This window comes from Brettanomyces bruxellensis, chromosome 7, assembly GCF_011074885.1.
Source record: "Brettanomyces bruxellensis chromosome 7, complete sequence".
NCBI classification, from domain to species: domain Eukaryota; kingdom Fungi; phylum Ascomycota; class Pichiomycetes; order Pichiales; family Pichiaceae; genus Brettanomyces; species Brettanomyces bruxellensis.
This window is the reverse complement of record NC_054688.1, coordinates 606,518-632,049: the sequence shown is the minus strand read 5'-3', so window position 1 is coordinate 632,049 and position 25,532 is coordinate 606,518. Positions and strand designations below refer to the sequence as shown.

General features: G+C 36.4%; 13 protein-coding genes and 1 non-coding gene across 14 annotated transcripts; 6 read left to right on the top strand and 8 right to left on the bottom strand.

Moving 5' to 3' along the window:
• Positions 1-311: 311 nt before the first annotated feature.
• Positions 312-383, top strand: BRETT_004771. The gene has a single exon. It is a non-coding gene; the product is annotated as a tRNA-Asp (tRNA).
• Positions 384-550: 167 nt separating this feature from the next.
• Positions 551-1,738, top strand: BRETT_004770 (uncharacterized protein; the record flags this gene model as incomplete). Its single annotated transcript, XM_041283262.1, has 1 exon — positions 551-1,738. The coding sequence occupies one exon, from the start codon at positions 551-553 to the stop codon at positions 1,736-1,738; it is 1,188 nt and encodes a 395-aa protein (XP_041136614.1).
• A 58-nt stretch (positions 1,739-1,796) lies between these two features.
• On the bottom strand, positions 1,797-2,909 carry RBG2 (Ribosome-interacting GTPase 2; the record flags this gene model as incomplete). Its single annotated transcript, XM_041283261.1, has 1 exon — positions 1,797-2,909. One exon carries the CDS (start codon positions 2,907-2,909, stop codon positions 1,797-1,799), a length of 1,113 nt encoding a protein of 370 aa, XP_041136613.1.
• Positions 2,910-3,232: 323 nt separating this feature from the next.
• Positions 3,233-4,558, bottom strand: BRETT_004768 (uncharacterized protein; the record flags this gene model as incomplete). Its single annotated transcript, XM_041283260.1, has 1 exon — positions 3,233-4,558. One exon carries the CDS (start codon positions 4,556-4,558, stop codon positions 3,233-3,235), a length of 1,326 nt encoding a protein of 441 aa, XP_041136612.1.
• A 1,330-nt stretch (positions 4,559-5,888) lies between these two features.
• Positions 5,889-7,004, top strand: BRETT_004767 (uncharacterized protein; the record flags this gene model as incomplete). The annotated part of the gene is made up of 1 exon (XM_041283259.1): positions 5,889-7,004. One exon carries the CDS (start codon positions 5,889-5,891, stop codon positions 7,002-7,004), a length of 1,116 nt encoding a protein of 371 aa, XP_041136611.1.
• A 278-nt stretch (positions 7,005-7,282) lies between these two features.
• On the bottom strand, positions 7,283-9,238 carry BRETT_004766 (uncharacterized protein; the record flags this gene model as incomplete). The annotated part of the gene is made up of 1 exon (XM_041283258.1): positions 7,283-9,238. One exon carries the CDS (start codon positions 9,236-9,238, stop codon positions 7,283-7,285), a length of 1,956 nt encoding a protein of 651 aa, XP_041136610.1.
• A 2,971-nt stretch (positions 9,239-12,209) lies between these two features.
• On the top strand, positions 12,210-13,811 carry BRETT_004765 (uncharacterized protein; the record flags this gene model as incomplete). Its single annotated transcript, XM_041283257.1, has 1 exon — positions 12,210-13,811. The coding sequence occupies one exon, from the start codon at positions 12,210-12,212 to the stop codon at positions 13,809-13,811; it is 1,602 nt and encodes a 533-aa protein (XP_041136609.1).
• A 600-nt stretch (positions 13,812-14,411) lies between these two features.
• RPL24B (60S ribosomal protein L24B) lies at positions 14,412-14,876 on the bottom strand (the record flags this gene model as incomplete). Its single annotated transcript, XM_041283256.1, has 1 exon — positions 14,412-14,876. The coding sequence occupies one exon, from the start codon at positions 14,874-14,876 to the stop codon at positions 14,412-14,414; it is 465 nt and encodes a 154-aa protein (XP_041136608.1).
• A 485-nt stretch (positions 14,877-15,361) lies between these two features.
• RPL30 (60S ribosomal protein L30) lies at positions 15,362-15,688 on the top strand (the record flags this gene model as incomplete). Its single annotated transcript, XM_041283255.1, has 1 exon — positions 15,362-15,688. One exon carries the CDS (start codon positions 15,362-15,364, stop codon positions 15,686-15,688), a length of 327 nt encoding a protein of 108 aa, XP_041136607.1.
• Positions 15,689-16,557: 869 nt separating this feature from the next.
• On the top strand, positions 16,558-17,685 carry BRETT_004762 (uncharacterized protein; the record flags this gene model as incomplete). The annotated part of the gene is made up of 1 exon (XM_041283254.1): positions 16,558-17,685. One exon carries the CDS (start codon positions 16,558-16,560, stop codon positions 17,683-17,685), a length of 1,128 nt encoding a protein of 375 aa, XP_041136606.1.
• A 368-nt stretch (positions 17,686-18,053) lies between these two features.
• BRETT_004761 (uncharacterized protein) lies at positions 18,054-20,012 on the bottom strand (the record flags this gene model as incomplete). The annotated part of the gene is made up of 1 exon (XM_041283253.1): positions 18,054-20,012. One exon carries the CDS (start codon positions 20,010-20,012, stop codon positions 18,054-18,056), a length of 1,959 nt encoding a protein of 652 aa, XP_041136605.1.
• Positions 20,013-20,571: 559 nt separating this feature from the next.
• BRETT_004760 (uncharacterized protein) lies at positions 20,572-22,320 on the bottom strand (the record flags this gene model as incomplete). Its single annotated transcript, XM_041283252.1, has 1 exon — positions 20,572-22,320. One exon carries the CDS (start codon positions 22,318-22,320, stop codon positions 20,572-20,574), a length of 1,749 nt encoding a protein of 582 aa, XP_041136604.1.
• Positions 22,321-22,661: 341 nt separating this feature from the next.
• On the bottom strand, positions 22,662-23,708 carry BRETT_004759 (uncharacterized protein; the record flags this gene model as incomplete). Its single annotated transcript, XM_041283251.1, has 1 exon — positions 22,662-23,708. One exon carries the CDS (start codon positions 23,706-23,708, stop codon positions 22,662-22,664), a length of 1,047 nt encoding a protein of 348 aa, XP_041136603.1.
• A 456-nt stretch (positions 23,709-24,164) lies between these two features.
• BRETT_004758 (uncharacterized protein) lies at positions 24,165-25,310 on the bottom strand (the record flags this gene model as incomplete). The annotated part of the gene is made up of 1 exon (XM_041283250.1): positions 24,165-25,310. One exon carries the CDS (start codon positions 25,308-25,310, stop codon positions 24,165-24,167), a length of 1,146 nt encoding a protein of 381 aa, XP_041136602.1.
• Between the last annotated feature and the right edge of the window lie 222 nt (positions 25,311-25,532).

Genomic DNA, 25,532 nt, shown 5'->3' with positions numbered 1-25,532 from the left:
TTAGGTAACCGACCTTACAATTGTCTGAATCTCCCCGACTGCTAGGTTCTTATTAGTTCTATTAAAGAAGGAGTTTGATAGCTAAAGCCCGGGAGTAACTCATAAGGTCTCTCTTAACTCCGACAGACAGATTCATAGAGAGCTATGAGATAAGAGATATGAAAGGACACGAGAAGTATCAGATAACAATCTTAATAATCTATTATATATCTTTAGACGGATTTTGTAATCATCTAAAGAATCCTTATACTTCAGGTTATTGAAAATAATATTTTGTTACCTTCAGTCCGACCATTTACAAACTCGAAGATTCTCAGATAGTTTAATGGCTAGAATTTTCGCTTGTCACGCGAGGGATCCGAGTTCAATTCTCGGTCTGAGAGATTTTTTTGCTGCTTTATCATTGCTTTTTTTAATTCCCTTGTCAGTTAAAAGGGGCATCGAATTTACTTAACATCAGAATTTATATAAGAACATTTTCTAGTTCTTGCGCTTACAAAGATCAGTTTAGAATAATTTAACCTGTTGCCTTTCTTTTCGTATACAGGATATGGAGGGTGATTATGATTTTTACTCGGAGGATGTCCCTCCTCCGGTGGATGAGGAGGAGATTTTAGAATTTGAACCGTCAGAAGAGAAGGAGGCTGTGGCGGATACTTCAAAAACAACAGGCGTGGGAATTGAGCAATTAAATACGAATAAAAAAGATGATCGTGACATGAATAATGTGCAGGTTGATAATACAGAAGTGATTACAATCAAATCGAGGGAGGATTTTGAGAAAGAACTTGTTCGAAGTTTAGATCAGGTCGATTTCAGTCGTAACAGAGGATATAATGTGGAAAAAGTAAGATCTACACGGTCGCAGGTAATTTCTAGGATTAAAAGTGAACTTTTGGAATTGGAACTCGGAAATCAACTGGATGAAAATTCTGAAAAGGATGACCAAGAAATACAGGTTTTGAAGAATCGCCTGAAAAACATTTCATTGGGGGAGAGCTCCTTTGTAAAAGAGTGGATAATGCAAATACATGAATTCAATTCAGCAATAATACGAAATAAGAGGGAATTAGGAACACCTGATACGGGGAAGGGAAAGTATACTGAATCTGTCGTATCAACCAAAGACTCGTCAAAAGAGCTTGAATACATGGAAGAAAGATTTTTGAATATGGAGGGTCGTCTTAAAGAAATGGAAAATTTGGTAGGAGGATCAATGGAAATTTCCAATTCCAGTGATTCAGATCACCTAACGATACAAGATGAAATAGATGATTTGTATCGAAGAATAAACTTGATTTTTAATTCAAAGAAACTTACTGATGATGCTCAAGATAGATTTAAGAAAGCTTCTGATAGCTTACAGAAGTATAAACAGAAGAAAGGATCAATTGATGGTCCCAAATTGGATGATTTTGTTCCAGCTTCTGACAGGAGGATACATTTAATTTCTAAACGATTACAGCGAGTAGAAACGTACGAGACAGCTATCCCCTTACTAATTGGGAGGCTGCGGGCGATGAACAGTATCGTTTCAGAGACATCGGGTACCATTAATTTTATGAAAAACTTGGATAGTGAACTTTCCAAGACGGAAATGGAGGTGATCAAATGGAATACAAAATTGGATGATTTGGAAAGGAAGTCTGAAGCAAAGCAACAAACATGGAACAAGGATAAAAATTTAATCAAAAAATGGATACATAGTTTGGAAGAAAAACTGAAAGTCCTCCAATAATTCAGAATCTAATGAATGAGTAATCATACATCTTATCTACCTCATACAATTCATGATTTTATTTCACAACAATACAGACAACGTCTTGGTCATGAACAACGTGGCTTAATCCACATTTTTGGGGTGCAATGCCAAATTTAGAGGAGGATCCCCATACCAATGCATACTTAAATTGGTCTTTAAAGTCTCGGTGAATAGAGTCACACACATCTTCGATGGTGGAATTTGCTCTTACAACCATTGGATCACTGAAGTCAGGAGGTTGTCCCCTGCGTTTTGTATAAAGCCGTGCTAGGTTTAGTCTGTACCAAATCTCTTCGACCACGTCATTAATTCCGAGCGACATTTCACAGGACATAACGACAGTATTGGGCTCTCTTGCGATTCTATCTACTTCTTCAAGAGAAACTGCATCAACTTTGTTGTACACATATAGGCATGGCATGTATACAATCGTCTTTTCGTTTATAATATCAACAAAATCATCAACGGTTACCAGATCATCACGAATCATTACATCGGCATTGTGAATTTTGTAATCCTTCAATATATTGGAAATCATTCTAGTGTCCAAGTATTTTAAAGTAGTCAATGAATTCACTTTTATTCCCCCAGACTTCGTAACTTTAATGCTCATATTAGGCTTTTTTTTGTTCAAACGGATTCCTATTGCCTCAAGTTCTTTCTCCAAATTCTGCCTCTGCTGGGAGAATTTCGTCGCATCTAAAATCATAAGAATCATATCCGCCGTCTTAGCCGTTGCAACAACTTGTCTTCCACGTCCTTTTCCTTCCGCAGCACCCTTGATAATTCCGGGCAAATCCACTATTTGAATATCAGCTCCTTCATAATTCAGAACGCCAGGAACACAGGTTAACGTGGTGAATTCATACGCTGCAGTTTCACTCTTGGTCTTCGTAACCTGCGACAAAAACGATGATTTACCAACAGATGGATAACCAATAAGACAAACCCGTGCATCTCCGCGTTTTGCCACCTCAAAACCAAAACCTTTAGATCCTCCACTTCCTGGGTCAGGTTCCAGCAACATTCGCCGGTATTTGGCCAATTTTCCTTTCAAAAGACCAAGGTGATACTCAGTGGCCTTATTTTTTTGAGTTCTGGCCATTTCGGCCTGAATCTCTTCAATCTTTTCCACTATGTTCACCATTATATATTGTATAAAGCTAAACTAAACATAAGACAAATAGACTCAACTGATCCGCTGACTCCGCCCATCGTTAAATTTCCAGACTGATCTTAAAATAAAATAGAGAAGATAGGTACGAAACGAAAACTTAGAATTAAAAAAAAAAATTTGATTGAGATTTTTTTCTCCTATCACCTCGTCATTAGATGTTAAACAAACGCTTATACTAGCGGACAAAACATAATACACACTTATAATTTAAATTTTAACTATTTTCAAAATAGACATACAAAGGCATGGTCATATACATGTAGTATAGATACGGTACAAAATATCACTTCGTCTCATATCAACGCATTGAGCTTTCTAAACGTCTCTTCATCAATAACACCAATTTTGTAGAGATAGGAATGAAGACTTTTCACAAATTGAACAATTTCATCAGCACTAAGGTTAATAATCACCGTTTGTAACAAGTTTCCAACATTAAGTTGATGAGTAGAGATAAACGTCTCATAGTATAAGTAGGAAAACGATCCCATCAAAAACTGACAATCAACTCTATCGGTGATGCCACCGTGACCAGGAATGGTATCTCCAAAATCTTTGACACCGCATGCTCTCTTCACACCTGATGCAAAAAACCCACCGAATGGAGCGATTAACGATGCAAAATTAGAAAGAATTATCGCGTGCAAATATATGGGACGTATTTGAATAAGATCCTTTCCTACTATTTTGGAAAGATAACTTGGAATCCTATAAATTTGGCGTATAAAGACAGGATTCGGGTCACACTGAACACCAGAAAGACAGTTAACAAGGACGTCATTAGCTGAAGGGCAGATAAAATAGGCACTGTTGCTGAAAATAAAAGTAAGGAAGACAGACATAATTGTTGTGCAGATCCATGCGCCAATAAAGCCTTCAACCGTCTTTTTGGGTGAAATAGAAATCAACTGCGTTTTACCAAAGGTAATTCCACATATATAGGCAAATATATCATTAGTGATAACCAACCCAACTGGAAGGATAAACCAGAAGATTCCATGCAAAATATTGTTGATAATACAGTACCCTTGTAAAACAACTAAGAGCAGAATCATATGCGTGATGCAGAGCTGTGCAAATTGGAATTTGAGATGTCCTCTTCGTAATGAAGACACAAAGAAGACAAAACCCAGCACGTATAAGCAGTAACTAATGAACTTATGGTTCATAAGAAGATTGATAGCAATGGCACCTGTATAATGAGAGACTATAAAATTCTCTAGCGAATATCTCACAAATGAGCGACCCTGCAGATAGAAAATCGTGGTCAATAGGAAATACCAATTGAGATAAGCCGTATGGCGCAGGTCTTTATTCGTCGCCTTTTTAGTTGTAATAGAAATGAGTTCTTTAAATACACCAACCTGAATAAGTAACACTGCTGAAATAATCCAAAAAGGGCCAATTCCAATTATTAAAAAAAATATGATTAACATGATAAAGGTCCAGATTGTTCTAACAATGATAGCATTTCGTTTGGATTCCTTTTCGTTAAAAACTGGCTTAGTGGAAGAAACACCATCTGTTGTAGAATGTGAACGATCTGTCCTTCCTTGCTTTTCAGCAGATTCCATCTTCCGTTCATTCGGACGCTTTCTAAGTACGGAACTCTGCGCCATCTCCGATTGTGAAGATATAACCACAGTTTAGATCAATCTAATAGGGAACTGCAAACGCAAAGGAAAAGATTTATTAAAATATTAAATGGTCAATATTATCCTGCCAATTTGCGAAAGGTAGAATATATCCAGCCAAATATTAAAAACCAAGGCCAGTCAACAGTGATTAACCGTGGAAAAATGTCAAATATATTCGAACCGTTCCGGATACCCAAATATGAAAACTGAAAACGTGTCAGATCCTTTTCAGCTTGTTTGAGAGAAATGAACAAAGCTGGTAGGCGATTTCACTAATAACTAAGTCGGATGCAATTTGTTTTTCGGAGATTGAAGCAAACAATATCACACATCTAATTAATTGAAGAGAAGAAACTCATTATTTATGGATGCTTGCGAAGACTGGCGTGGACTTTATGTAGACTACATCTGGCGAAAAATTTTAGTCCTTCTCATTCGGAATAGTGGTTCTTCGTTTTCAAAAATTTTGATTTGCACATGTCTTTTTTTTAGTGGGGTCAAGAAAACATCAAGGCCTATTTTTTTAGTTTCCTGCTCTTACCCAGTTAATTAGATCTCTCTACCTTTTTAGGATTGAATTGAATCCCACACTCCCAGTATGTATTATCAGAATGGTGATTGAATTCAACCATGTAAAAAAGACATAAATTATAAATTTTATTGTCTCTTTGTATATGTATACAATTATTCTCCTTAAAATAATAATACCCGTAGTCCCCAATATTTCATAAAAGTATGTACAAAAATACCGGATTTTATCACTAATCAAATCTCAATGGGAGCAAAGTGTAACGATTGTAAACCCAACAATTCACTCATGAATTAGACCTAATTTATCTGATCAATCGGCAACGCTTTTCAATTGTTCTTCCCGATTTTTTTTTAGTCTGCCATGTGATATTGATATTTGCAGTGACATTTGTACTCCATTTGCACTTTACTCAAGAAACTTTTTCCCGAAAACCAAAGCTGCCCTAAGGATTTTATCGATCCTTGAGCGTTCAAGTTAGAGCCGAAACCTTTATCGCTTCATAGTGTGCTTTAACCATATGTTCGAAAAAGTATCATATCATTCGCTAGATAACAATTATAGATATTTGTCATATTTGAAGATGAAAGGAGTGCAACACCCTTTTTCTTTCGAGAAAAAAAAAGAGTAGAGGGGCAAATTTATAATCGAAATGATCATTCGGCAGGCTTCAAGATTAGTTCCTTTTATTCAAAGTTTTACAATATTTAAATTGGCTGGAAATTTTTTTAAAAAAACACTGTTTCTGTGCTAAAATTGAAAGATAACAACATCAATAATAATATGCTTAACGAAATTACAGATCAAATTGAAAAGCTTGAACATGATCATAAACAACTGAAGTATCAGAATTTAGAGAACAATAAATTACTTGAAAAAATCGATGAAGATATTCAAAGGTTGAACCGGTTGAAGTTTAGGATTCAAAAGAAGGTAGAGAATGAGCAGGATACTAATTTTAAAACTGCAGAGATTAAAGAAAATGACGTTGATGATTTAAAGGATACGAGGAGAAACAAAAAAGAAAAGAAGGACAAATCATTAGATATCAAAAATGAGACCGAAAATGAAAGTGGGCAGTGGATGGACAATTCTAAATCTGTTCTTTTGAAAGGGGTTAACCAAGATCAATTTCGTAGATACGAATTGGCATATGATAGAGTCAAGGACTTCTATCGCCAGCAGCATGAAAAGCAGACAGTTGCATATAACATACAGGCACGAATAAACTTTAAAACTAAAGTTAGGGATCGGATGTCTGTATGGGATGCCCTCGTAAAACTCAATAAGCTTTTAGACGAGAGTGACCCAGACACAGAATTGTCACAAATTGATCATGCTTTGCAAACAGCCGAGGCCATAAGACGAGACAAGAAACCTCGATGGTTTCAATGTGTCGGCTTAATTCACGATCTAGGAAAGCTTTTATACTTTTATGATGCTCAGGGGCAGTGGGATGTTGTCGGGGATACATTTCCTGTTGGTTGTCGGTTCTCAAAAAACATAATATATTATGATTATTTCAAAGAAAATCCAGATTATAAGAACCCATTATATAACACCAAATATGGAATTTATTCTCCTCACTGTGGATTGAAAAACGTGATGTTGAGTTGGGGACATGATGAATACATGTATAATCTTGCTAAAGAGCAGAGCATTTTACCACCAGAAGGTCTTGCTATGATCAGGTATCATTCCTTTTATCCATGGCATCGGGAAGGGGCGTACAAATATCTTATGTCAGAGGAAGATAAAAAAAGCTTGAAGATCGTTCAAACGTTTAATCCCTACGATTTATATTCCAAGAGTGATATTCGTTATAGTGTTGATGAATTAAAACCTTATTACCTTGAACTTATCGATGAGTTTTTCCCTAATAAGCTGGTTGAATTTTGAATAAGTTACATAATGGACATTTTTTCCACAGATTAATGAACAATTGAGCTTTATGCCATGACGAAATTATGCAACTATTAACAATTTAGATTCAGATTTGTAGTTAATTAATCAATTTTTTGTTCGAAGTTAAAATACTAAACTGAGAGAGGAGAGAACACCTAAACAAAATAACCTGTTATTATAAATTTACACCAGAAAAGCAAATTGCGAGTTTTAGAGTCTTTGCATTAGACAATTTATTTGGGCTTTCAGTAACATAAGATATCACTTATTATTTACTGAAGCAATTGTATAATTCCGAAGCTCTGCTCAATGCCATAATTTCCTGGCTGTTTCCAATAATCGTTGAAAGTTGTGAGAATAGTAACATTCGTTCCCACAATGTCAAATATATTTTGTATAGCAATCTTTTGATTCAAAGGGGAAGGAACATTTTTACCATTAGTTATTCCAGCACTTGGATATCCGGTTTCAGTAACCACAACATCCATATCTGGACACACTCCTTGAACAATTTCTATTTGACCTTTAACAAAATCCCCAGAAGTGTCTGCGCTGGCATAAACATCAAAATACGAATGTGGATTGATACCGACAAAGTCAATTTCTGAATCAGTGCAAAGTGTTGGGTTCTCCTCAAAGGTGACAGGAGGCTCAGATGTTGTCACCAAACCATCATAACCTGCATTTCTAAGTTGTGATTTAACACTTGCAATTTTAGAAATAAGCTCATCAACGGTACAGTAATCGCTAATGATAGCTTCGTTTCCGATCGTTATAAACGAAAACAAACTCCAATCAAAACCTGAATTACCAGATGTAACGGAACTAATCAAATCAGAGACAGCAGAATCAATTGAATCCACTCCATCAGAAGAGATCCAAAATCCTTGGTTCACCTTGAGTCCCAATATGGCAGCAATTGGCAAAACTGTCGTGAGATAGTTGCAATCATTTCCATAAACTCTAATTTCACTGATTTGCTTTGATTTAATTAGGGAAAGATCAGAATACACAGTATCATAGGATTTGCAACCGCTATCGTTGGTATAAGGAGAGTAAACAATTGTAACTGGATGACCAGTAACATATCCGATACCAGATGAAGAAGAGCTTTCAGAAGTGGAACTACTGGTTGAGGTAACTAAATCTGTTGTGGACGAAGTTACAAGGGTTGAAGTTGTTGATGCTTCGTATGTGGAAGAGCTTGATGTGGCTGCCTCATATATAGAGGAGACAGGCGTTGATGTTTGATATGAGGAGGAATCGGATAGGGATTCTTCCTTGGTAGATGATTCTGATATAAATACTTTGGCAGTTGAAGATTCAGATGTAATATCTTGTGTAAGTGAAGTAGAATCCTTGTTATAACTTGTGGTAGAAGTCTGTAGGGTAGTAGTCTGAATATTTGCTGATCCAACTGACAAGTCTATACTATCTGAAATGTATGTTAACGAGGGAAATAATGAAGCAGAAGAAGAATCTGCAACTAAAGCCTCCGAACTAACAGGATCACTTGACTCACTATTTGTAACTATACTCGAGGAAATAGCGGAATTTATGGAAGAAAATGAAACTGAGCTGGCAACATTTGAAATGATGGGTTCAGACGAAACAATAGAACTAGTGATGAATTTAGAGACTGATCCATTTGAAAGAGTGCTTGAAGTGGCAGAAGTAGCATATGTCACGATAGTTCCAGTACTTGAAACAACAACGTAGTTAGATGGGATCTCTTCTGATGTAGAAGTGGTAATTGGAACATTGGTGGATGTATACGTTGTAGTAATTGGATCATCAACACTAGTTGCTCTAAATAATGCGCCTGGATGACTGACAACGTTAACAATATGCACTAAGCCGTCATCTGGGGTATCAGTGGCATCCGGGTCGCTGACAATAACACTAACGACACTTGTAGAAGTAGCTTCTTTACTTGTTGTTATGGTCTTCAATGTAGATGTATCACTCAGATCTTTTGCCACCAGCACATTGGCCTCAGCAGAGGAACTATGTGATATAGAAGAAGTTGAAACACTATTGGTAGCCTCAGGGCATGATGTTGCAGTAATCGTAACTATATTGATATCTGTAATGGTATCCACATGTGTGGTACCACTTTTGGTCACCACCGCAGCGTTTCTCTTTTGAAAGATCTGAAGTGGAAGAGGAAGTCCATGTGTCACACCAGAAAAAAGATACAAACTCAAGAGAGCCTTGTAGAATAGCATACTGGAACCGATCTAACAAGCGTGATATAATGCGAAAAGTGTTACTTTTAAATAAAGAATGAAGTTGAGTTTGGAGATGTTATGATTGTATAGTATGAAGTCTACTACTAATTTTCCAACTACAAGCAAAAGGCTACTTTTTTTAGCTACTTATCTGAATTATAGTGAAACAGACTGACTTATATACAGAGAAATATGGGCCGGATCAACCGAATAAAGGGAAGACGTATAAAACGGTATACCATAATAGATCTATCCATAAAAGGAAGAAACTGATTTCAGCCACGAAATGAACAAATACTCTTTATTTATGTCTTATTTGCAATTAAATGGGAAAACAACTATCTTCTGACCTTCTTCTGCACAGGAGATTAAGGTTCGAAATTAAAGAGAGGGGCATGCTTTAAAAATTTCCCTTTTAGGAATTCGGCATTTCAAACGCGCAAAGAACAATAAAAAATTTTTGATCTGAGTGTTTTCTTTTAACAAATGTGGTCACAAAAAATGGCTAGTACTTTCACTGATTCGAATTCGAACAAAAACTTTCCCGTTGGAGTAATCATGCTAACAAAATTGGAATAAATGCCTCTTTACATCATTGATATATTGGACTCATTGTTTTTGAGCATTAACTGTTTTTGTGATTTGTGATCATCCAAATTGTGATTCTCTTTGAGTAGGTGCGAAACCAGGAAAACTTCCAACTTATTATTAAAATATGGGTTGTGAATAGTTTTCACTTGCTCCTGAGTGTCTCAGACTATATTTTGAGACGATCGACGCAATGCCACTTATAACATTTTTCTATTTCGCTATTAGTTTTCATTATTACGATAGCGCAGCCGTCAACTTCATTTCTTCCCCTTTTCCTCCCACAACACTACAGAATAGAGCACAGCCCAATGAAGATACAATTCATGTTTATTCTCTCACAATAATGATAACCTAGAACATGAAATAAGGCGAATAAAAACAAGTGATTACGTGATATGATAATACAAGTATAGTTGTAATTGGTTTGCAGGCTGTCAAATAAGCCTTATCTCTGTGAAGGAATGCACAAAACCACGTATTATATTTAGAATGGATCAAACCGAACTAGAGGCATTTGGAATCAAATAAAAAGAAAGAGAATGAAAAATACCATTTTATGCCAAGAAAAAAAACGTGAGTAGGATTTATAGACGACTTAGAACTAATGAATTAGCATCTATAAATAAAGACGCATTTGAAAATCGAAATTCACGGTTACATATTACGTTAAAACATTTTTCAGCAGAAATGATCACCAAACTAATGCCAACAAATTTAAAAGTAAACATCAGAATGATCCACAACCGCCTCGAAAGAACACAAGTGTGTCAAAACAATGAAGCTCTTGAATAATGGAGTTCAAGTAAGGAAAGATGGTATTGTTATAATCTGATTAATACGAGAACTACATCTATATAAAGTGAAAATTTTCCCTTTTGTATATCATTATACATACTCTTTATTATATACTACAATACATATCGAAATACTATATAGATCTGGTAACACTAACTTTAACAAAGTGTTCCCACCTTTCACTTGTCTGCAAAATCCCCGAGACCAAAGATAACAAAAAACGTTTAACATTTTTTTAGCATCAAGAAAGTATACTGTTTGAACGCATGTATCGCAAATAACTAGTACTGCACTTAAATCCTATCAACATTATTACAAATTCAGTGAATGGTAACTAAAATTTGTTTGAACCTAATTAGTTTAGTGTGAAAACGGTAAATGGTAAATTTGATCTAGCCGTTAAAGTTGGTATTACCAGATTAATTATAATTTTTGATCATTGCTGCGATATATAACTTGTATATTAAATTTAGTATAAACACACGAGGATGTGTTAATTTTACATAGTTTTTGTTGTTCTTCTTCTACAACATAATAGACAATAAAACTTGTTCCACATAAAACTTCGTTATTCTATGCTTTCATTGTTTTGATACTAGTTAGGTATCAATTCCTCATTTGTGAACTTACAAAACTCAAAGAGACTAATAATAGTCAATAATGATATTAATCTGGACTATGTTGATAACTTATGATACAATCAATATAAAATTGAGATTCAATTCAAATTAGAATATAATAAATAGCTTGTCTTCCTTAAACTCAAAGTAATAATTATGTAGTACAGTTTCTGGCAAAACTCAAATAACCCTTTTTAAATTTGGGATTCTTCGTGTCGCATCAATTCTCAGAAAATTGTGCCCATTTTTTTTGGATTTCTAAAAATACCCCAATCCGGCACTAAACAGGTTACGTGAAATCCTTTTTTTTTCAAAACAAATGTTTAGACGAATATCGTGGGATGAAGGGAAAAGTAAATTTGTGGCACTTAAAAAACATACTGACTTACATATCAAGCTGCCGGAAACAATTTATAACGTCTCACTACATTATTTTCAGCAACTTGTGCAAAATACTTCAAATTCAAATACTTGAGGACATGCTTTGCACATAACTTTGATCTGAGAAGTAGTTTAATGTGTTAAACAGGTAGTAAGTGTAAATATCATGAATGATAGAAATTGTGATAACATTTAATTGCAATTGGGTGAAAAATCCAAATGAAAGGCAAATTTGTGTGCCCGTGATTATGTGCCAAGTAAAATTATATATCCACCGTATTCGCAATTAAAAATCCTCAAGCGCGCACACATAGAAAAAGTACGAGCCAAAGTAAGTAAGTAGTCCAGTTATTTTGTCTTTCTACGGAATCCTTGTTAATCCAAAAATGTACATATATATTGGAAAGAAGAAAATACATATTCATCTTTCACTATGTATCAATATAGCTATTATAGAAAATAGAAATGTAAATTTACATATTTTCTTACTTTTTAACTTTATTGTAACAATGAACAATAATATGTATAGTCTAAAAGAAATACAACCTCTTCCGCTTAATATCGAAACAGGGTCAACCAGAATGACACACACCCACGAAATAGAAGAAACTGAAAAGAAAAGTATTATCAATTGCTTTTCAAGAAAAAAGAAAAAGAAAGTAGAAGTAACATCAATCAATAATGAGGAAAAATATAGAATCGGACAAGTTCCGAATGAAGAGACATGTGAGACGACTCATTCATACATTGCACTTACATTTTATTCCGTTGGTATTTCTTTAGCAGGACTTGTATTTGGCTATGATATCGGGACTATAGGAGCGATCATAGATATGCCCGCGTTTGTATCAAAATTTGGCGACAAATTGGATTCTACAACTCCAGAATTTTATCCCATAACGAAAGGTATATTACTCGGGGTCGGAAGCCTCGGCGGGTGCATAGGAGGACTTTTAACAAAAGCCATGGTTCCGGTTTTTGGTCCCCGAACAACATTATTTCTATCAGGTCTAACATCAAGCTTAGGCGATATTATTATTTTGCTTTCAAAAAACTGGTTGCAAGTTGCCGTTGGACGAGCAGTTTATGGTATAGGCTGTGGGATTATATGTGTCGTCTGTCCCATGCTAATTAGTGATTTATCACCAACGAATAAGCGGGGTCTATTTATCTCAATAATACAGTTGCATGTTACTATTGGTATTATTATTGGTGCACTTACAATGTTTATAAGTGATATACAATTTAGTTCAAATGTGTCCAGCCATTGGCAATACAGCTACCCAGTATTGCAGGGTATATTATTTGGAATTATGACATGTGCTGTAATTTTCTTTATTCCAGAGTCACCAACATGGCTTCTATCAAAGGGTAGACAAAATTTCGATAAAGCCGCAAAATCGCTAGCAAGATGTTCCCAGCTTGCTGTGTCCAGCACTATAGTTCAGGCTCAAACAGAAAATATTGCAGTACTAATGGCTTCGGTTGAAGAGGATCAAGATAGTCTGCTAGAAAAGCTTAACAAGTCACTTTTAAGGGGCCAACCAAAATACTTGCTAAGAACCATTACAGGAATCATACTTTCTTGTCTTCAACAGTTCACTGGGATCAATTACTTTTTTTTTTTCAGCGTTGTCATATTCAAAACTGTTGGAGTGAACAACCCGTACATTGTACCTATTTTCTTTGGTTCGGTCAATGTTATCTTTTCTCTTCTCAGCGTTTTATTAATTGCTCGATTTCAGAGATTAACGCTTCTAAAGCTTGGATCATTTTTTTTGGCTCTTACAATGTGTGTGTTTACAACTTTAGGTCTCACATTCAGTGAAAGTAACACTGGCGCAATTATGATGATTATGGCATCGTGCATTTTTGTTGCCATTTTTGCAACTACATGGGGCCCATTGGTGAGTATAATAATATCTGAACTTTATCCTCACAGTATCAAAGTCAAGGCAATGGCTATATGTGGATGCGCAGGCTGGATTTCGACGTTTCTAGTTTCATTTATGATACCAATACTTACAAAAGTAATAGGCTTTGCATTGGGCTATATTTTCTGTGTCTTCATCGTCTTAGGCATAGTATTCATATACTATTTTGTTCCAGAAACAAGACATGTTGAAAATTCGGCGTTGGATGCAATTTATGAAGCTAATATTTACCCACGAAAATTGTTCTGACTGCACAGCTACCAGGATCGCTAGGTTCAAGTTTTGACATGCAAAATATCACAACATTATAGTAGCCTAACCTTACTTACGTAACAATAGATGTAAGATTATCAAGACTGTAAAAACACTGAACACGTTCATCAAAACAACATAAAAATGGCCTATGATTTCTCGTAACTAATTGCAATGAACAGATCTAATATACATCCGTTCACAAAATTCACACAAGTCTGTACGAATTGCACATAAACCATTACGCGAAACCACCAAATAAAACATCTATGAATGAAACTATTAGCAGGAAAATATAGCACTACACTTTTAGTTCAGAAAAATTTACACGACGGCACACCACAAATGACACTAATAAAGCTATCCGACTACACATCATCTACATGACAATCAGCGAAATTAGAAATAAAGATGTCAAGAAATGATAAAAGAAGGCTGGTATACATTATAGTAAACCTAATGTATAACGTACATTCTTTTATGCCACTTTCATCCGTGAACTTTCTTTCGCCTGAGTCTTAAAACCAAAAACATGTATATGGAACTGATGTTTTTATTGAATTAAACAGCCTTAACAATAGAAACACACACTAACAATTAACGAGAAGTAGGCTGAACCTTCTGGAAAGCACCTCTGGCCTGTTGTTTAGAAATGTTGCCTCCGGCAGCAATTCTTCTGGCTTTGTCGGCCTTTCTCCTCTCCTTGTCAGCCTTCTTCTTATCCTTATCAGCCTTAATGGCAGCAGCCTTCTTGACCTTTCTCTGCTCTGGTTTAAGAGCACGTCTCTCCTTGATGAGTTCCAAAGAAGCACCAACAATGGCTCTCTGGTGCTTAACGACCTTTCTAGACTTCTTCTTCTGAACGACTTCAGAAATACCCTTCTTATGTTGCTTTCTGTACAAAACAGTCCATGCCAATCTTCTTGGGTTCTTTCTCTGCTGGAACAAGGATGCAGTCTTTGAGTTCTGGAATCTGAAGATTTTGGAATCACCTCTCACGTAGAGAGTTCCTCTACCTGGGTACACCTTGGATCCTGAAAATGAGTCAACTTCGACCTTCATGTTGTATAATTACTTTTCTGATCTTTTGTGCTGGCTCAAGTAAGTGAGTTCAAAAGAGACGAAACCTGTATACGGAGTGTTGGTTAAGGCTAAGCGAAAAATAAAACCAGTCAAAGCATCCTTTCGCATCTCAATAGAAAAAAAATCAAGAAAAAAAATGCCATGAAATTTCTTGGACCGATTATCGCGACTAGGCAAGAAAATCTATATTCGCGCATGCAGTATAGAGGAAGAAATTTAAAAAAAAAACAATTTTAACAGTCACAAAACCCTCGACAATATCACGTGGATGCAAAAATATTATGAAAAATTTCAACGGGTTCACTGGTGAGGAAAAAAAAAATATTGAGAAAAGGCTAAAGAAACTAACCTTCAGGACATACAATCTCTTTTATACAGTTAAAGTTTTTACTCTTTTACCACCACACACACACCAACTAATAGATACATTAGGCCGGAGTGATTCATAAGAAAAATACACCGAGATGGCACCAAAAGTTAAGAAGTCCACAGACACCATGAACGCCAAACTTGCCTTGGCTATTAAGTCAGGTAAGTACACCTTGGGCTACAAGTCCACCGTGAAGGCTTTGAGAAAGGGTAAATCGAAGTTGGTTATCATTGCTGGTAACACCCCTGTCTTGAGGAAGTCCGAGTTGGAGTACTATGCTATGTTGTCTAAGACTCCAATTTACTACTTCCAGGGTGGAAACAACGAGTTGGGTACTGCTTGTGGTAAGTTGTTCAGAGTGAGCACCTTGGCTGTTTTGGATGCGGGTGACTCTGACATCTTGTCTGCCGTTCAGAACTGAACTTCTTTATAAACATTTTATTCTCTATCAAAATGATATCTATGTATAATGTAATATAATAGAACATCTAAGGGGATAACAAGAGCAATACTGTATTATGGTATTTGTATCATGTAGATGGTTAGGCTTTTAATATTTTGAACTTTGAGAAAAGAACAGATGAATACGTGACATGGGCGGAGAGAAAGATCAGAAAACACATTGAATGATTCATAACATTGATTCTGAGGGTAAAAGAAAGTGCCAGATAAATTTCTATACCATGAATGACAGATCAATCAAATCTCTATATTTTTTGCATCAAGTTACTTCCTGGAACTTTGAGCTGTACCCTAGGCCGGATTAACATCATCGGCATTTACTCATCCTGATACATAAACGCCATTACGATCGAACAATGTAATATTTGAAATGAAAGTTTGACCGCGGGGAAAATATTTCTCAAACGTGGCCAAAAAAAAAACTAAGGGAAAAATCGACCTCTTTCCTGTTTAATCACACTTTTTTTGAGAAAATATAAACTTCGTTATTTTTTTTTTTGGGGGGTAGCATTCAAAATAAATCTGGCTCCGCATTGCATACTCTGCTCTCCATTCCTCAATATGTATATTTATAAATTTGCTGTACCATCTGATCTACATCCACTTTCCTCCTTTGCAGATCTGTATTTTTCTGAAAGCTTTTTACTTTTTTCTTCTTCTTTCTGCATTCTTTTGAGATTATTCTGATCAGCTGTATAGCTAGCCATATATTTATTATTAGCTGGTACTTACATTGCAAATTGCGATCCAATAAACATATATAAGAACCTTGTGTGTTGACCGATAGATAACATCTGGAGATCGTATTATTGACGATAAAACAATAAAATGTCGGACACCAAAGAAGAAGAACATGCTACTACCGAGGAACCAACGTTTGACGTGTACATGCGCTTTAACGGTGATGAAGAAAGAGACTACTGCTTTCAGGTTCATTTGAATACAAAATTTGGTGATTTGATGGAAATATTTAAGGTGCTTCCATTAAATCTTTCGCCTTCAATTTTCTATGATAGGCTTCCTATTGGTTTTCAGCTTTCTACAAACCCTGGAATTTTGACTAGAGAAGGCGGTTTACTTTTTGGAGATGATGCTGACAAGAAGCAATATTTGAAGAGGATGAATAATGACGACGTGATCTCAGAGCATGCATGGCCTGGACAATTGATTATACCATTATTCTCTAAGAAGAAATATCTTCAATATAGCGTTATTGTTGGATTGATAGTTTGGCTTTACACAGATTTGCCAGACTATATTTCGCCTACCCCAGGCCACAGCTTGACGACGATGGCAGTTAAAGGTGTTTCGTCTCTTCTTAGGAAGATCAACCAGGATCAGATGGCTGACAATTTGGTGGAGAGTATGTTGGAGCCTGTCCCTGAAGTGATGCAATGGGTTTTCTTTGCTTTTCATATCGTTAAGGATCTTATTATCTACTTTGTCCTTTGGGTTGGCGGCTTTAATCCTTATTCGTTCACAAAGAAACCTGCACCTATAGACAGAGATGATCTTTTGAGAATTGGTTGGACCAGTGCTAAGAAGGCTCCAGTGTTTGATTTTTCCAAAGAATACCGTCAGTATAAGGTGAAACAGGTTGGAGGTACGCTCAAAGCATACAAGTCAGGAGTTTTGGATAGTATCAAAGACACAACTGTCACTCTTGGTGCTGGAGAAGGATTCCAAACTCCACTCTGTGCTAAGCTTTCTAAAGACAAGGTTGAATCCGACAAATTCTATCTCTCATACGAGTACTTGAGATTGCAGGAAGAGGCTTTCCAAAAAAGACACTCTACACTTTCTGACTTGGAGTTTGCAAGACAATACAAACATTATCGTCGGTTTGGACCGTTTGATGCTCCAAAAGAATTCGCTTCTAAAGCACAGGAACGTATTAAAATAAGCACGGATCAGGAAAAGAAGGAAAAGGAGCAGAAAGAAAAGAAACGGGATTGAAGTTGTAGCTGATTGTTAGATACATGCCTTGTTGATAGTACAATTATTATGAGGATACCCATCAATAAACGTTTAATATATACGTACCAGAAATCTTTGTTAAATGTGACTGACGTGGTTATCCGATCTATACAATATTACTTTACCTTTATTTTTGTGTGACTTGTTTTTGTGTTGAATTATTTTTTCTGCTTTTGAATTAAGCTTTACTAAGTTTCAACATCGATGAATGAATTTTATGAATCGCCGGCTGTAAAAACGGTCCATAAAAGATGACTAATGCAATTTTGCGACCTTAAATTTCTTCCTTTTAATACTTCAATTCACTCCGTGTGTGAAGTGCGTTTCATACAAAGGAACGTCTGTATTCACCCTAACAAAACCTCATCTGTGTCCGCTGTGTGTCTGGTAAAGAAATCTAGTTGCAATGCCTCATCCGCAGTCACCCTCTCTTTATAGTCGAGCATCAGACATTCCCGTAGTAAAGCTAGTGCTTCGGCATAATCTTTACCCAAAGGCGTATCTGTTGGTCTTCCATTCTTATCAAGCGCACTTAAGAGTTCCCAGGCTGGAGAATCATCAGCAAATGTATCACCTTCCTTCGCATCCAGAAGAACTGCAACGTAAACTATAGAGCCAAACGGATGCATATACTCAAGATGAGGAAGGTTACATTCGAATCCAAGACCATGCAACCTTGCACATTTCTTCATGGCGTCCCGTCCAAAAATTGCTGTGAGTTCCGTCAATGCATCAATGTCATCCGATGAGTTAAAAAAGGGAAATCTCCTGGCCAGCAATGTGAGAAGCATTACGCCTGCAGACCAAATATCAATCTTTGTTGTTTGATTGGGGCACTTGAATAACACTTCCGGAGCACGGAAACCTCTAGTACCAGCTCTATTTGCACGTCGACCTGGTCTTGAATCATCCTTAAGATATCCAGTAGTTGGTAGAATATTTTCAGGTGGAATTTCATCATTAGAAAGGCCACCTTTGACACAAGGGCATGCACTTGGATCCGGCACACATTCCCTTTCGGCCAATCCAAAGTCAACCAAAACCCCTCTTCTGGTGAATGGATCATAGAGGAAATTCGTCGGCTTAATATCTCTGTGGATGATTTTCTTTTCATGTACAAATGACAATGCTTCTAAGAGTTCTCTCATATATATACGAATTCCTGACAAGGGCAAATCTCTGTAAAAGTCCCTGAAGTCAGCATGCTTGTAATAGGGAAGAACAGCTATCACTTGATCTTCATATCGTAGTGCATCAACCAGGGGAGCCACGTTTGGGCATCCAACAAGACTGTGTAGCAACTGGAGTTCATTCAATATTCTTTGTGGAGAGGAGGTGACATATATAAGTTTGAGTGCAACTAATGGATGCCCCCGTTTATATTCCATCTGGCTCATCCATCCAACATTAGCAAAACTTTTCTTAGTTACATCTCGAAGATCCATTGCTTTATAAACAGACGAAAACGTCCCCTCTCCAATTTTATCCATAAGCTTATACTTATGGGATAATCCTGGAAAAGATTTAGCTACCAGAGTCAGTTCCGAACGAACCTGTACCGGAATATCCTCCTCCTCATTCGTATCTTCAGAATCCGTATTAGGAACCTGACTACTGCTTCCTTCATCACTGGATCGTCTTGTAAACGATCCGTTCTTCGTTTCATCCAACTTTTCCACTTCATTGTTGCAACTTCCTTCTCTTTTGACTTCAATGGATTCAAGGATATCATCACTTTCTATCTTAACTGGGGATACACTCTTCTCCTTCCGGCTATGCTTTTGTTGAGTAACACGTTCAGGCTGTTCTTGATATGCAATCTCTTCGGTCTCCTCGCACTCCTGAATTAATTCTTCGTCTGTCTTTTGTTCTGTTTTAATCATGAACTTGTCATCATCTGATTCAGAATTTTGCTTTGTCCTTTTAAAGTTGCTTCTGTTTAGTTGACCAATATCTGTGCGAAATGGATAATTCTCTGTATCATTTTCAAATGACGCTTTCGTTTGCTTCTTAAAATCAGAACTTTTAATGCGTCTATCTTCATCACGATCACGACGCTGTGTTTTCACATCATCAACATCTGTTCTTATATCATCTTGAATTTCATTGTTGATTATTAAATCACTGTTCTTATTAATATGCTCGTAGTTTTTGCTGGACCCAGGTTTAAGTGGTTCATCTAAACTTAGAATTCTTGGCTTTTTCATGAATTTGGGAGGAAGTCGTAACTTAAGCCTTTTATTCTTATGATTATCATTATGCACGTCTATAAATGGGTTGTATCCTAAAGAATGTTTAGAAGTCATTATTGAAACAGCATTAAAGATGCGCTGAAAAAAAAAAGCTTTTAATATATGCTTCGAAATGCAAATAAATAACAATAATGATCACCTCAAACAAAATGGAACACAGCTGGTATGATTTCTATGCTGAAAAGTATTAAACGGAAAGCTGATTTTAGTGAACCGATATGATAAACAAAGCAACACACTTTCTAAAAATTGCAAACCATACACTCTGATCCTAGGCTAATACTTCTTATCAGATGTATCAAGAACAAGACCAATCTAAACTATTTACCCTCTCATCTAATCTGACCCTCAAGGGCTTTCGCACATTTTAATTCGCGTAAATAAACAAGGGAAAAAGACAATCGAAGTCCTGAAAAGAAAGAAATTTTTTTGCATGGAGAATATTCGCGTCGAGCTATACGCGTCAACCACAGACGATTGACGCCGAGAACATTTCAGAAATCTATGAAAGTGCGTTTACTTTATTCACATCGTCTATTAAAATTTTAGTGGAGTGCACACGGAAAATGCTATATATACCAAAATCATGTTACATCCATGAGAGCAAAGTGCCTCACTTTTTTAAGGTCAGAAAACAAAATGATGACCTAACTTTATAGACTGCATCATCAAGTCTTTGAGCTTTACTCTGAGTCCAATCGGAGCTGCTACTTTTATTTTTCACGTTCGGATTTTTGCCAAACAAAAGCTGGAAGCTTCTGTGTTCCGACTGAAGCTCTCGAATGGCACTGAGGTCCCCACAACTAGCACAAACAATGATCAAGGTGTTTGCTGGAACTGCATTATATATTTTATCGAAGTGAATACCAAGATTAGAATATGCTTCTTCAACCGACACGACAGATTCAGTATTTCCATCATTCTGAGAACTTATTCCTTTAGAAAACTCCAATTCTCTAAGCTTCATCAAAATAAGATCATGCTTTGTGATTTTATTTTGAAGTATTTCTACCTCCTCGTCATCACTTTTACACTGAACCAGCTCATCTGGACCATAAGGACCAGATAACTGCAAACCAGAATCAATAACTAAAGATGATTTTGGTATCTTTTCACCTTCATTCGTAGTTTCCATCTTGTTGCAGTGTGCAATATTCGAAAAAATTGACGTTTTCAATGACTTGCCAAAGAATGGACCCTTTTCAAGTTTCAGCTTTACCAAATCAAGACAAGAAGTACAGTCTTCAACTGAGTCATGGCCAGTAGCTTTGTCGTGTATCGTTTTACCAAAGTATTTGAAGATAAGACTTTTTAAAGCAGGTTTCATCGGTGGTCCACTACCATGATCATAGCATTCTGCTGTGTCGATAATGTGTGGATGTTTCATTTTCAAAACATTCAGATCAGATTGTAAAGAGTGACCAATAAGTATGTCATCGGAAGAAACTATGCCTTTTATTTTTTGCTGAATGTCAGGTAATCTTATTTTGACATCCTTAAGCATTTCTTCTGTAATTCCAGAATATTTTGTCACGTAGTCAACAATATGCTCATCCGGCTTTACAAGTTCATCAATTAGTCTCTTTCCATCCCAATTCGTTAACGAGCAACGTGTAAGGACAAGCCCACTTTCGGCGCGGCACATTTCACAATCAAGAGCAAACACTTTCGCACCTGGATGATCAAATTTCACAGTACTAACATAATCAGACGTTTTATCCACTGATTCTTGTTTGGCGCCTGTGACATCTTTGTGAATAGGGTATCCTGAAGCTATTAACTGATCCAACTTCAAGCACAGATTATCTAATGTGGCCTCTTTCCCAGAATTCTGATGGACAATCCGCTTTCTTTCTTTATTGCTCAAATGAACCGAAACGAGAGAAGTCATAAGTGGATAAACAGCATGATTAGATCCAGGCATTGTCATAGGAACCATATAGTCGAAAGCGTTGGAAAATGACACCAATTCCTGTCTGAAGTGATCTTTCTGTAAAGTGACGGCATTTTGCACTCGGAGTAGACTCTTTACACCAAAATCTGTACAGTTAAGCCCCCTGACCTCAATAAACAAAACCTTGGAGACTGCTCTTCTATTTATGACCTTGCAGAAATCAGGTTGCGAATTAGAGCTTGTCAGCAAATAAAGAATTAGCTGTTGAAGAGACGGCAGATGTATTCTTTTAGTACTGCTATCAATAATGACTTCTGGTTCGATGGATGCAAACTTTCTTTTAATTTTCCTTACCTTTCGGTGCTTACCACTTTGTCCATCAATAGAGTCGTCCAATCTTTTTCTTTTCTTTGGGTCCACCTTAGTCACAGCAGACCTATTATTTTCCAATTTGATCTGGTCGCTCATCACAATCCACTATCGATTGTACAATGATTCTTTTTCAATTAAACTTTTCTGCACACACAAATGGATAGACACTCATTCAGGTGGTAAAATACACAGACTCGTCTGAACCGTAATATGCTAAATTTGCTGCAAAATTATATATAATAAACCACTGAGCACCAAAGTCTCCGTTAAAGTAGGTTAAAAAACAAACTTTTTTTTTTTAATTTGGGATCGACTTAATTTTTTCACCCGTCTCTCTATGTTTGGTTGACGATTTGTTCGATAATTCAAATAAGCAACCACCTATTATCTTATTATTCCCTTTATTTGTTTGATTTATCGTATTTTTCAGATTGAAATTATCTACTTGGACCGACTTTATTTACCCGAGCTCCATTCCTTGAAGTTTTCATGCGGTTGAGCTCTTTTTTTAAAAATGACTGATGATGCTTAAAGATCATCTGAGAAACATCGTCTGACGTATCTGATTTATTGGCTTCTAAAGAATCATCGGATTTCTTATCGGGGTGATCTGATTTTTGGATATTACTCCATTGATTAGCCCAGTATGCATAGTCGAATGAGTCATCAACAAGCTGTATGCTTTCCTTATCATCACATCGTAAAGGGACAAACATCGAGCTATAATCTTTTATTTCAATCTTTTTGTTGACTTCTGTTCCGTCAATTCCTAATAACTCGGCAATCCGATCTGCATCAGCACCAGAATTTCGTAAATAGGCTACGGCACCGTCTGAATTTTCTAGACACTTGTTTTCTTCAATAGTGATCATTCGAACAATTTGTTGTACCAAGTCTATGACTTTCATAGTCTTAAAATTGTACTCTATGCAATCGTATCCACCCACAAGAAATCCAAAACCGCCCACCTGCTTGATTTTCATCACTTGATCCAGATCATTATGCCAGGCTTTTAGTAAATCTGAAACAGAATTGTTTATTTTACAGCCTCCCGCTATATTCGATTCTAGTTCTTTATGAATTTGGTAACCATCGATGACAAAATACACACTAATGCTTTCCTTCACCCCCTGAAGAAGAGTATTGCATATCTCACCTTTAAATATTGATGATACCGTGTAAACATCCAATCTCATCACTGCACATTCAAATGTAAAAAAGCCAACCGTTCCACGATAAACTTGTAGTTTCACTTTATCACTACTATTATTATTGCTGTCGTCAGTATAAACCTTATCATTCAGCCCTAGATTATCATTGCTCACAGAATCACGTTCATGCTTAAAGATTGAATCAATTTCCCTGATTATTGTAGTGAGGTAAGCATTTGATCTACTTAATAGAAGAATTGTTTTCTTTCTGCTTATAAGCTTCTTGCTTATATCGTGTGATTTCTGCTCAAGGAGCTCTTGAAACAATCCCATTACCAAAGAACGGAAATAAATGTAGATTATAAGGATAAAATGCTCTTAATGAATCCAACCACTACCTCTGTATCATATGTATGAAACATTCTTGTCATAATTTTAGATTTTCGGTACTTACGTAACGTAGCGAAAGATAAACAGACATATGCATGTACGCTTGGAGGGGAAAAAAAACATTTCAAATACTGATCAGTAAAAAAAAAAAAGGATTGGTCGGGTATTCGTATTTATTATTAACCTTCTAAATGCTAATAGAAAAGGAGAATTTGTGAAAGAAGAAAATTGTTAAGTTAAATAGAGTGGTGCAAAATCAGTATATGCAACGATGCATCGTACAGGGTGGCAGTCAAAAGTTGGCAGTTTGATCTCAACTTTGAATGCAGAGTCTATCAGAAGAATTGGAACAAACGAATAAACGAACGAACGAACGAACGAACATACAAACAAACAATATCACTTAGAATTGTCATCATAATCAACCTGTTTGAACAATCTGCGACCGGCAGTCCGACGCTTGACTCTATTGTACATAGTAATGTCATACTTGAAGACGAAATCAATAATAGTCAAAATCCAACTTTCATGCGTCGGTAAACCCTCATAGAACTCAGAAGCCTCACGTCTGAGTTCAGGAAGACGAGTCCAAGGGATATATGGAAAATCGTGGTGTTCGTTATGGTATCCAACATTCCAAACAAGGGGATTTAGTGGACCATAATAGGAATAAGTTTCAGCAGGGGGTGCATCAACAAACATTTTAAAATGTTTTGGTGGGTCAAAGAGATAATGCTCTCCAACAAAATGACCAGCTGTTGGATGCAAAGATCCGGCAAAAAAGGAAGAAAATAGAAAATAGAAAAAGGAATTAATGCCCCAATATCTAAGAATGAAGTAATCAAATGTGAATTGGACCACAATATTGATAAAATGAATCCACGTTATTGGAATAGTGGCGACACATATAGGCCTCAAGGCGTAAAAGAAAATCTGAAATGTGGTGAAGAACAGTTTACCAGGAATACTTGACAGGAATCGAGCCTCGAAGTTTGTGGGGAGATCAGTATCGTACTTTTCATCGCCGAAGAACTTGTGATGAAGCTGATGATAAGGCTGGAAAGAAGCACTATAGGGAATGCCAATAGGCAAGTTCACAAATATAGCAAACAACTTGTTCCATAATGGTTTCTTGAAAGCCAAACTGTGCGAAAGTTCATGAATACACATGAAAACATTCTGGTTGCAAGTACCACCCAAGGAATAAGCAACCAGCAAAAATAATGGGTCCAAAGGATATGTGTTTCTAAAAAGATATGCAACAAGAATTTGAGTAAGTACAACTGCCGATGCAACATATTTTGTTAATGGTTCGGGACCACATAACTTTAACACTTCCGGATGTGCCTTAATGATTAATTTCCGCCTGATGGCATGAGGATCTCTATAGTTGGTCCAATAGAAGTTGTTCATACTTCCATTCTCATCCCTATTATCCTTACCAACATTTGGGCCCGGAACTTTAGTTGAACCATCAGAATAGTCAACTGTAACAGACTTCACTGGCTGCTTTGCTGAATGTCTTACTCTTAAGCTTTCACTCATAATTCTAGAAATGCTTAATTAGCGATAAGACAACAAAAGACGAATCCACAGAATGTGCTTTTTGGATTAAGACAAGTCCATGCAAGGGTGAAAAAAGATGAATCAGACAGATTCCAATACCTAAAAACTTACAATCAGTGAACTGCTGCTCCTTCATTCCGGATCAGTGCTAATTTATCGAGGCACAAAGCTGGGGACAGGAACAATTGAACAATTGAAAAA